The sequence below is a fragment of the Canis lupus genome, chromosome 14, assembly GCF_003254725.2.
Source record: "Canis lupus dingo isolate Sandy chromosome 14, ASM325472v2, whole genome shotgun sequence".
In the NCBI taxonomy this organism is placed as follows: Eukaryota; Metazoa; Chordata; class Mammalia; order Carnivora; family Canidae; genus Canis; species Canis lupus.
Genome location: NC_064256.1, coordinates 25,824,633 through 25,836,914, shown reverse-complemented (window position 1 = coordinate 25,836,914; position 12,282 = coordinate 25,824,633). Strand labels below are relative to the sequence as shown.

The 12,282-nt window shown below is 31.0% G+C and overlaps 1 protein-coding gene across 9 annotated transcripts in view; it reads right to left on the bottom strand.

Annotated features, from left to right (window-relative positions):
* Window positions 1–12,282, bottom strand: part of PHF14 (PHD finger protein 14) — a 233,057-nt gene that overhangs the window by 122,608 nt on the left and 98,167 nt on the right. For 7 of the 9 annotated variants that reach the window (XR_007401929.1, XR_007401930.1, XR_007401931.1 and 4 more), the window contains exons 15-16: window positions 4,537–4,587; window positions 4,293–4,414 (exon numbers count right to left, since the gene is read on the bottom strand). Coding sequence is in view for 4 of the 9 variants with exons in the window: in XM_049093413.1 (XP_048949370.1) it covers window positions 4,293–4,414; window positions 4,537–4,587 (173 nt within the window). In the remaining 5 variants the exon portion in view is untranslated. Of the gene's footprint in view, window positions 1–2,277; window positions 2,361–4,292; window positions 4,415–4,536; window positions 4,588–12,282 lie in introns of all 9 variants that reach the window. The other 2 variants (XR_007401933.1, XR_007401932.1) reach the window with 1 other exon arrangement.

Below are 12,282 nucleotides of genomic sequence, written 5' to 3'. Positions count from 1 at the left end.
ATTTGAATAAAAAATCTGATAAACATGAATTTTTGCTGGTGTTCTTAACCACTTATGATACAAAGTTAGTTAGGAGGGAAGCACTCAGAAGCCAGATGTTTAAAATATGAAATAAATAAAAGTGCTAATATTGCTGAGACCAAACAAACATCCTAATCTTATAACCAAAATGGTTCAGTATCTAAGTAATTTGCCATTTACTCAAATGAGGAGAATATAGTAAGCATTTAATACGTGGACCTAGATAAAAAAGTGAAATAGCTTCATAGGATAATATCCTACACTCAATGCTTCTGAGTAGTGGCCACAATACAAAATAAAATTAAAGATACTATTTAAGATGATTGATGGATTCTAGGGTTTTTAGCTTTACAAAACCTTTTTTTCTCTCTCCTATCTTCCATTAAGTAATAAAATGTGTCACTGAGTTTACAGGGTTAAGCTAAAATTTGAGGTCTAAAAGTTTGGTCTCATTCCTAATCTGACAGTTTGATAGAGACTTAAAGATGCACCAACATCTAAAAATATATCTTTTGCAGATCAAATTTGATCAAGGAGAGGGATCACTTCATTTCTGTTTATTACACTGATATATCAACTAACTAATCTGAGATCTGTAGTTCCTATTTCCTTAGTTGTATTCATCTTGTATTTTTAGTGACATAAAAGCAATTTTCCTTTATTAAGCCTTTTAAACAACTTCATCAAATACTTGTATTTAATGACCAATTTGTTCTAGGAATAAATTATAACATATTTTTTTAAATTAATTCAGCAAAGAATGATCAGTCATTACTTATATGAAGTAGTCATTCATTTACCAAGCATTTACTGAGTATTAATTGTTCCAGGAACTGTGGAAACAAAAACCAATAAATGTATCACTACATAGGCCATTACTACCTCAACAAGAACATCCATCACAAAAAGATAAATACCTAAAAAGACTTCATAATTCCAAAACAGAGCTTCAATGTGACCTTTAGCACTAAGAAATACACATTTTTAATTGGGAATTTCCCATGTAATTTTTAATTAAATTTTAAATGCAGATAGCAAAAAGGAGGCACTATTTTTTAAAAATGTGTAAGATACTGTAAACCATCTTTCTCTTTAGGACCTTGATCATTTTCAAATTCCCAAGTCTAGTGGAAATAGCTGAGTCAAATCATTTTGACATGTTTCAACAAATTCAACAAAAACAAGGCATGCACATTCTCTGGAAAGCAAAAATAAGCATGTATTATTATGGAAATATATTTACCAACTGGAACCCTTATTTTGGAGCCCACATATATGTATCCTTTGTATTACTAAACTATACCACTACCCTACCACTCTATATGGAAAATATTTATCACTCAGTAGTTACTCATTTAAGTCCCTAATAGAACAGAGTATAATTTTGATCATGTACAATAGAGGGAAAAACTGAGACACAGAAACGCTAAATTACTTGCCAAAGACCTGAGAAAAACTTAGAGGCAAACCAAAAATAACAGCTAGAACTTAATATTACAGTTAATGGATCAACTGAACTCAATTTCCCAATGATATGAAAAGATTATACATGTAAATTCACATATACACGTATACAGGTAACTGAAAAAGCCAGGAAAATAATTAAGAAGGATTTTTTTTGTATATAGCCTGAATTACATAGAGAAGTGTGGTTTCAAAATCAAAGCTGCTAAACAGCAGGTTCTAGTGAATCACGTACACTAGTTCAAAAGAACCTGAGAAAATATAGTATATTCAGTAAAATATTATTAATTAAATTACCACCCAAGAAGTTTAATTTTATGAGAACCTAATAGACATACATAGTAAGCATAATATATCACTGACTAAGCACTGAAATATATCTTTAGGAAAAGTAAAGTCTAATTTAAAATGTCTTAAAATTAAAGTTAAAAAATAGCATGTGTACATAATATTTAAGATGCAACTTAATCATAAAAGCATAGATTGGGGGGTGATTTGCAAATAATAATGGTGCCAATTACAAAATTAAAGACATGTTAGGGAAAATGGCAAATATTAGCTTATAAGATTACCTTTTAAAACACATGAAATTCTACATTAAAAAAAAAAAAGTTCTCTTTAACCCAAGAGCAATAGTGCTAAAACTGAATATGTTGTTTTGTTTTGTTTTATAACAGAAGAATCACATTATAACTATAAAACATTTTATGTCATTGCTTTATATCCAGCTTATTTTATCCTCAAAAACATTAATATATAATATTATAAAACATTTAATTCCCTCTTCATTACCTCTTTAAAACCTTTGCAGAAAATCTGTGATGTTATCTTCTTATCAAGGCAAAATCAAGGAAGACTTTGTATATTCATCATTTCTAGAGTAACAAAAATATCTTTACCTTCCAGAAGAACTTTCCACAAAATCCCAGACACTGGCATGTTATAATAATGCAATTAGGAATGGAAATTTTATAACAATTAATTAAATAAATGATAGGAAAGGCTAATACTATTTTTAAAATCTCATCAAGAATCAAAAAAAGATTATACCTACTTTTTTATGATAACTAAAATATGATGTGTTGATATACTCTTGTTATAAAGTGGTTTTTAAAATAAAAATGAATTTATGTCCTACGTTCTTTCAAATACATGACCAAGGAAATAAAATAAATAAATTTATAGGTGCTACAGCAAAAATGTCATAAATCAGCTTAGGATCTTGAAAAAATATATGAGGACATATATATATAAAATTTAAAAATATAATCTAATTATATATTATTTCATATAATTAAAATTATTTACATAATTTTCACATAATTAAAAAGAGAACCAGCTCTCTAGTTTTTAACTACTGTTTCAAATTGATCAGATCCCAAGATGCATCCCTCAACCCCAAGGGGATTTCCTTTAGATTGAATTTTTGTTCATTATATAAGACTGTTTTATGGTGTTTTTCTTTTATTTATTTTTATTGTTTTATGCACTCCATCATGTTATACTTATGCTTGGGATTTCTTTTTTTTTTTTTTTTTACGTAAAGAAAATTGTATTATGGTCAGAATTATTCATGTGTATCTTCTGATACAAAAACTACTCTACCCTAAATTTAAATGAGTTTCATCTACAGGATAGCTCTCATTACTATGTACTACTTCGGAGAACACTGACCAAACATGATAGACCTTCCTAACTCTGTGGAAGCACTTGTATTTCTTCACTGGAATTTTTATTTTCTCATTTTCTTTAATGATAGTATAAAAAAAAACACATAAAATTTAAAACTGCATGCCTTTATTTGATGAATTAAAACAAACAAATTAGATTTTTAATGGCAAATAAATGACATCATTTTGGAAGCAAATATTTAAAATCATTTAACAGTGCTAACGTATGTTTTAACAACTCATTCTTTTTGAAACATTTAATTTCTGTGCCCTCAGTTAATTTCACAGGGCTTTATCAAAAGATAATTCTTGAAAGAAATCAGAAATGGCTTCCTTAACATGCTAGAAGGCTCTTTGTGCCACTGTCCTTTGAAAGAATGATACTACTTTTAAATTAGATCTTTTGCTCACCACTCCACCCACTCCTCCATCTCACCCAAGGCTTTGAGTAATTTCTTTATCTCAGCAAGAAGCAAAAGGCTAAAATTAGCAGTCTCTGGACCCTCAGGAATAGTCACTGTGCAACATCAGCTGAGATTCCTGATTAGCATTATGTCTGATTCTTTAAAAAAGTACCAAAGCAAAACAAAGAAACAAAGAAGAAAACAAAACAAAAAACAAAATCTAACTAGGCCATCTTTTCACCTTTCTTTATTTCATGAGAGAAGCATTTAACACATTCGTTTTGATAAATGGTAAGGAAGTACTAATGAAGCTCTTGTCAATAAAAAAGAATCTGTATCATTATTACTAATAAACTTCAACTTTTATAATATGTAACAACTTAGGAATTTTATTGTTTATGAAATGAAATAATAATCTTTAGTACGAAGTGTTTAGATGAAATTATTTTTGTGGCCTATAAACACAGAGCATTGCTAACTGCTATTGTCAAGAGAAAATTGTTTCTTGTGTTCAAAATCCAGACTTCACTCTTAATTACACCTAAAGCCAGAGAATAACCATGTGTGGCAAGTTAATAAGTGGATGAAATCTGTTTCTGAACTACTATTTCCACTAAATAAGATTTTAAGAAAGGTCCTATACTGTGATTTTTTCCCCATTATATCTGTGATGAGAAAATGATGAAGATGGAACCTCAATCCCCTAAAGACAAAGTCTCAGCAACCAATTTACCTGACAAGATTTTCATTGTCTCCAGTTCCCTTGCAAGTTGCACATTCAGTTCGCAAATCTTCAGCCTTAGGCTTCTTTTGTAACACAGACTGCCTTTGCCTTCTCTCTCTAGGAATTCTTTCCTGCCATACAAGGGAAAACAAAACAAAACATAAAACAAAACCAAGATATGAGGAAAAAAGAAAATTTAAGCAAGAAAGTTTCTCAAAGTTTAGACTGTAAAAAATGCTTAACTTATTCCAACCTCATGTTTTTCTTCCTCAGGAATGAAGCTTCGCTTTCGTCCTCTGGTTCTCTAAGAAAAAAAAAAATTCCACAAAAATATCTAATGTTTAATTAATAATAAAAATAAATATTTTCTGTTAAATGTTACTGTTTTAAGTTAAGCACTTGAAAAAGTAGTATTTCTAATTAATACTGTATCGCTCTAGTGCACTTTGTTACAGTTTATGTCATAAGAGATAAAACATGACAAATTAAATGTACAAGTGTTTTACTTTTAAATTACACAACTATCTGATAGGAAAAGTAAGTTCTCCAAAATCAGCTGAAATGATTTTTCAACACTTCACACATGTCACACAATTATGATTTATCCAGAGCATTTAAATTTTAACTTCTATGACTTCTATAGCCGAAATGCTAAACCTGGACTCATATTACTATTATTTCCAATGTTTGTGTAGAGTACATACATGTTTGTATAACATAAACAACCAACTTTTAACTGCCATCAAAAAGTGGGAATAAAAGATCTCAGATTCCCCCAAATCCAAGATTAAATAAAACTAACTAAAAAAAGAAGAAGAAGAAGAAAAGTAAGAAAAAATAAAAACCTAACTAACACATGGTATAATAAGTGACTTACTTTAAATTTATTTAGTTGAAATTCTACATCCTATATTTCAGAACACATTTATCATTAGAAAGATGACATCTAAATGTTAAAAGAAAACTACAATATTATTTGTATCCAATATGTTAAAAATTTTCACCCACATTGCACAGCCTCTATAAATTTATAATCCTCCTACGCAGACCAGTTCTTTAGAGGCTGAAAGATAAAGGAGGCACCATTCCCACAAATTTGTTTGTCTGACCCTTAAGATCAAGGAACATTCCCAAATTAGAATAGGTACCAAATAATTGTGAACAAAACTGATGTCCATTACAAGCTGTTTTCCTAAATTACTGTCCATTTCAATTCTTCATAATATTGAGTCCCTTGTTATTTAACACCATGGCTAATTGCATACTGTTTAATCTGCTCCAAGATATAACCAACAGCTGACTAAATGAGTCATTCAAAAGAAGCAAATTTATAAACTTTGTATTCATTTATATTTGTACCGCTAATCAGTATGTTCTAATTAAATTATGAAGTTAGAAGAAGAAAGACTTTATCTAGGAAAAGACTTTATTTTTTTTTAATTTTTTTTATTTATTTATTATAGTCACAGAGAGAGAGAGAGGCAGAGACACAGGCAGAGGGAGAAGCAGGCTCCATGCACCCAGAGCCCGACATGGGATTCGATCCCGGGTCTCCAGGATCTTGCCCTGGGCCAAAGGCAGGCACCAAACCGCTGCACCACCCAGGGATCCCAGGAAAAGACTTTAAATGCAAGCCCTAAAGAGAGTCTATTCTTACTTCTGAAAAAAACAGCACTGAGCCTTGCTCCTCAAAATATCAATCATAGCTCATAAGCACTGGCATGCCCGGGGGCTTGTCACAAACACAGAAGCTCACACTCACTTCAACATACTAAATTAGAATCTGCCTTCCTTTTTAACAAGATCTGCAAGTAAATTATACACACATTAAGGTCTGAGAACATCAATGTGGAAGAGTCCTTAATGCTGACAACACTTATCCATGTTCTAACTAAAATCTTGGGACTAGCTCTTTACATATTCATCTTTTCTTTCTGTGACATTCCTGTCCTTTTTGCTTCTACTTCTGTCCTCCAACACAGTTCATCATAAAACTGGCAAGAACCATGCCATATTCATCTTCTAGACTCAATTAAACTTAGTATAATATGTATTACATAAAAACTCAATAAATGTTTTAATAAAATAACCAAGTGGTTAGATTAAAACCATAAATATACTAGATAATACAAATGATAAAACAGTTGACATAATGGATAAATTATTGTTCCCTTCTCCAGTAATCTATTTTTCGATTTGTATAATTTACGAATAAGGTCATTTCCATCAGGTGATCCAAATAATTGGTACCAAAGGGAAAATATTTGGGGTGCCAGGCTGGCTCAGTTCCAAGAGTATATGAAATTCTTTATCTCTGGGTCATTAGTTTCAGCCCCATGTTGGGTGTAGAGGTTACTTAAATAAAACTTAAAAAAAAAAAAAAAACATTTTATTTATTTATTTATTTGGAGAGAGAGAGAGAGAGTGCAGAAGTATGAAGAACAGCAGTCAGAGGCAAAGAAAGAATCAGGCTCCTTGCTGAGCAAGGAGCCAAAAAGCAGGGCTCAATCCCAGGACCCTGGGATCATGATCTGAGTTGAAGTCAGACGCTTAACTGACTAAGCCACGCAGGCACTCTAATAAAAGTCATGTTAAATGAAGTACACTTATTACCAAATGATAATCAATGATGTATTCCTGTGGTAATCTTAAATAACTAAACATAAACAGTTCCCAGCCAGAAAAAACAGAAGTGTTATAAGCAATATGAAATTATAGCATCTTGGAGCTCTGAAAAGCAGTCCAAACAAGTGACTTATCACAGAGCTGATAACTGACAGAGGAAAACTGCAAACCCACGTATCTCAACTCTCAATTCAGTGATTTTTCTTCATGCCAAATCCAAGGTTAATGGTGTAATCCAAGTAGAAATAAATAAAATTATTATGAGAAAGAAAATCTCTTATTCTCACTTGAGTACTTAAATACATTGTAACACTGTAATGCCATCACTTCTCGGCCTTTTGGCTTAAGATCAAGTGTATAACACTGTAATGCCTAAAGGAAGAATTCTTCCATTTTACCTCAATATCTTAAATTGATACTATATTCTACCAATTGGGTACTCTGTCAGTACAATGACTAACATTATCCATTACCAAAGTAAATTACAGCAAGCTTCTTCTTTGGCATTTAGCACATCAGTAATATTTCCAAAAAAAGAGGAAGAAGAAAGAGGAAAGAAGAAGGAAAAAGGATGAAGGAAGAAGAAGAAAGAAGAAGAAAGAAGAAGGAAGAAGAAGGAAGAAGAAGGAAGAAGAAGGAAGAAGAAGGAGAAGAAGAAGAAGAAGAAGAAGAAGAAGAAGAAGAAGAAGAAGAGAGAAGGAAGGAAGGAAGGAAAAGAAGAAGAAGAAGAAGAAGAAGAAGAAGAAGAAGAAGAAGAAGAAGAATTATTATTATTATTATTATTATTATTATTATTATTATTATTCAAACACAACTTTTCATATACCAAGTCCTCCAACCAGGAAAATACTGACAGTTCTGGGTTTTCTTTCTTTCTTTCTTTCTTTCTTTCTTTCTTTCTTCTTTCTTTCTTCTTTCTTTCTTCTTCTTTCTTTTCTTTCTTTTCTTTCTTTCTTTCTTCTTTCTTTCTTTCTTTCTTTCTTTCTTTCTTTTCTAGTTTTAATGAAGTGGCAACAACTGTAACTATGACAATTCATGACTGCCTACAATCACAACAGAGAAGATATCTTACACATGGTATCCCTGAATCAGAAGAGGAATGCTAAGAGGAATTAGAAAGAGGGAGAAATGATGCAAAAAGGAGTAACAAAAACATGTTCGGTTCATCTAATAAATCTCAATCATCCAAAGGCTTACCCCATCTTACATATATTAGAAGTATTCATAACTGGATGGTCATTTCATGATATATACTGAGGCTGACACCATTTTAGAAACAAAAATAAATAAAGCAGCAGGGTGAACACAGCATGTAGAAAAAGGAAGAATTTTATTTATCAAACATAGGCTTCAGAACTTAAAAAAGATAGATACATTACCTCGTAGTTCTATATAACTGAGGGTTCAGTTGCAAATTGTGCTTTCTTTTGTAATTATTAAGCTATTAAGAGTAAATGAAAGTTTGAAATTCACTCCAAAACTTGACATATTTCTATTTTTTTCTGTTGTTATTTTGTAAGAATTTTATTTGCCTAAGGAACAAGGACAATCAGAATTACATAGATCACTTGGCTCTTTATCTGTCTATAGTACATTTTCTTGAAAACAGAAGGGGATAAAATATACACAAAGAGCGTAGCATGGTATTACAGACAGTGTATATATGTTAAAAAGGAGTATTTTTAGCAACCACGCATCATTTTAATAGTTTATTCATCTAAAACAAATAATTAAATGTTTCCATAACTTCACTCATTTGGACTAGAAAACATGTAACAAATTTTCATTAATTCTTTAGCACTGGGTTATTTAATTTACAATGAAGTTAGGTGCATGATGATTTTTCCAAGGTTGGAATGATTCATTTGACAAATGAACTAAATTTAAAATTAAAAGACAGTGCCTCAACATATTTGATATCACTAAGATAGGTTTCAACATATTCATTTGTGTACTGTTTCCTCTAAATTTAAAATGGATCTTTTTAATGACAATTAATAAACAAGCTTATATGTGGTTAGAGAAACATAAGGAATGCTTCCTTGTGTAAGTTCTATACAAAAAGAGGAAAATGCTTATTCATGAACAAAATTCCAAATTCAAAGTTAATTAAGACAATTAGGTCAAACTTTGACAATTTCTGCTAAGCTAAAATTCAGATTTATGCTGTGGAAAAAATGCCAACAGCTATGGGGCAGTTATACAAAATCCTTCAATATCATTTATTTTTAATTTTCAACATAAATTATTATATAAAATTCCTAAAAAAATAAGTATATGCTTTCCAATTATAAAACAATATGTTGAAAACAGTCATATATGAAAGCTCATAAAATATTTAGAATAAAATGTTATACATACAAACAAGGTGTGAACAAAGCACCATCTGTTTCTATTGGCTACTGTCATATAACAGATGGAATAGTGATCACCAAAAGTGAGCGTTTTCCTTTCTTGTCATTTGGCTGTAGAGTTTATTTTTATCTAATTTAATTTATATTAACAAGGTTAGAAAAATATGAAGAATAAAATTATGGCCAATTTTTCTTAGCACTATAAATTAAAATAACCACAAGCCTAAAAGTAGAAAATAAATTATACATTTTACATATTAATAAATAAGCATTCCTATAAAACCTTTCTCATGAATAATGGTATATTCAAAATAAGTAAAATTCCAAAGCTCTGCCTATTCTTTGTTCTCCTTATTCCACATTCCAGGGAGTAAATAAAAATGATAGATTTCCAAGGGGCAAAAAGCACAGAAGGAGTCTTTAAACTCTGAATAGGATTATTTGAGCTAAGGATACCTGTAGTAGATCTCTTCCAAGTGAGCCAAAGTGAGTTAAATATTGTCTAGTTCACCACAAAATTTTTTGCCAGGGTTTCTTCTAAGCATCTATAACAAACTGAGGTTATGTAATCTGTTTAGCATAGGTTACCTTGAGTCGAATAACAGACTCAGTAACTCTGATATCTAAAGCCTCCATATGTAATAACCCTTTCTGGGGCACCTGGGTGGCTTAGTCAGTTAGGTGTCTGCCTTCAGCTCAGGTCATGATCCTGAGGTCCCAGGATCAAGTGCTTCATCAGGCTCCCCAGTCAGTGGGGAGTCTGCTTCTACCCTCTGCCCCTTTCCCCACTTGTGCTCCCTCTCAAATAAATAAAATCCTTTAAAAAATAATGTTTTCTTCCCAGAACTGCAATAATTTAATTTAAAAAGTATAAAAATAACAAGTAGGTGAAGAAACAATGCACAGTAACCTTTAGTCATTTCAATAGGGCTGAGTCCAAATGCTTGTTTCCACTAAACTAGCACCAAAAATTATATACACACACAAAACATATTCTAGTTTCTCGAATTCTTAGGACTTAGGTTGTAACTCTGTTAAATAGGCTATTATTTTGGATGTGTAAAATCAATTTAAAAACAAATGCAATGTAAGTAAACTCTAGGATATTTGATTATCTCTCAAATGGAGAATGCCATTTAGAACAGGCTATATTGACTGTACTGTTACATTAGATGTTAAACAATTTAGCCATGTGTTTAAGTCTTTTTTCAAAATAATGATCTATAACAAGCACATCCTGAAAAACAATATGGTTTTACTCAAACTGCTAAAAGGTATTTTGACTTTTTATGGCATTTATTTTTTTAAAAAAAGGAGATCTATAAAACAAAATAAAATGTATGAGATAGGAAAAAAGATATACAACTTCAAAGAGAATAGAAAATGATGGATGTGTGTAAAAGACTATGAGAAGATGGGTCCCAATAAGTCCTTTGGCGCTTGTATAAAAGATGAAAAGTCACTAGATAACATAAAGTGTAAAGAAAACGAAAAGAAAATCTGAAAGCTTTCAAGTTACATTAAAGTCATTAGAAAATATGCCAAAAAAGTACAAACATCAATTTTAAAGTAACTTCAAAAGGGACATAGGTAAGCTTACCTATATTTTCTTCAAAAGTAATTACCTTGCATAAAAGCAAATGTAAAGTCTCCACAGAAAAAATAATGCAGAAAAATATCTAAATAACAAGATACTTACACAAATGTCTCCTGGGCTGCCTTTGAGTAATTCTAGTTTCACCATAGAAATATGATTAATATATAAGGAGAAAAGGACCAATTCGCTTTCTAACAAGAAGGAACTAGAAAAAAGATTCTTCAAAGGACACTAGCTTCAGATGCATAGCCATAGTGAAAGATGGAAAGAACTATGAAATACTAAGTACCTGCTGTGAACCAAACCCTGTAGGAGGTAATAGACATATAGTAGTAAACAGGACAGTTCCTGTCCACTTAGGAGTTCATGTCCATGAGTCTACAGATACCAAACAAATAATTACATGAATAATTATTTATAAATATGATTAAGTGCAACTAAGGAGAAGCTAAAAATAAAATCACATATTACTCATATCTTTCAAAATCTCAACTACAGTCAAAATTATTCTTAAATTTAGGAGTAAGTCAGTTTTAATACCGTTAATAAGGATATAAAACTCAGCATTCACCTTAAAGATGAGTATAGAAAAAAATGACTAACAACAACAAAAAACACACATAACTGGCAACTCTCCAGCAAGAATAGAAAAAAAGAACTCAGACTGGCAAGGGGATGAGAATCAAGGATAGTAGCGAAAGCATTACTAAAATGACTAAATATAGGATCCAAGTAAAATACTGGAATTTTAAGCGAAGGCACTGGTATGTGGGGTAACTATGCTGCTCAGTTATTTTAACAATAAACTGGCTACTAGACTAGGAATGTAAAGAAGGATCCATGACATATTGGGGTCAAAGGAATTGGAACTGGATCATGGTTCTTTCACACACATCTTAAAATTAAAATTAAGTGTTATTTCATATAATGGTTTCTTTTTACCCAGTTTGGAAACTCTTCATAAAATAACCCTCCCTGACAGTCATATAGCTTCAACTATTCCAAAGAATGAGGCAGCATGTTCCATGCTAAAACAATTCTTATTGTTGTCCCAGGTTTACTATCTGAATTTAATCTAGCATTCATGTAACAAAAGTTTAAATATTTAAAAACAAATAGCCAGGTCTCTATTATGTAAAGTATCTCTACCCATTTATTAAACTAACAACATACAAAAAAATTAATTCCAATTGTGATAAAGGCACCAAAGGAAAAAAGTGCTAGGGCACTAATCTTTCATTATTCCTCAGGTTATCCTTCAGGAATTTCATCGTATTATCACATTAGGTTTTGCTTTCTTAGCTCATACAAACTAAAATTAGGGACAAGGGAAATAATAATAGATAATTATTTAAAGCTTTACAACAGATGTGTAATCTCAGTCATTTTTCATTTAAGAGTCTAACTACAAACATCATTTTAG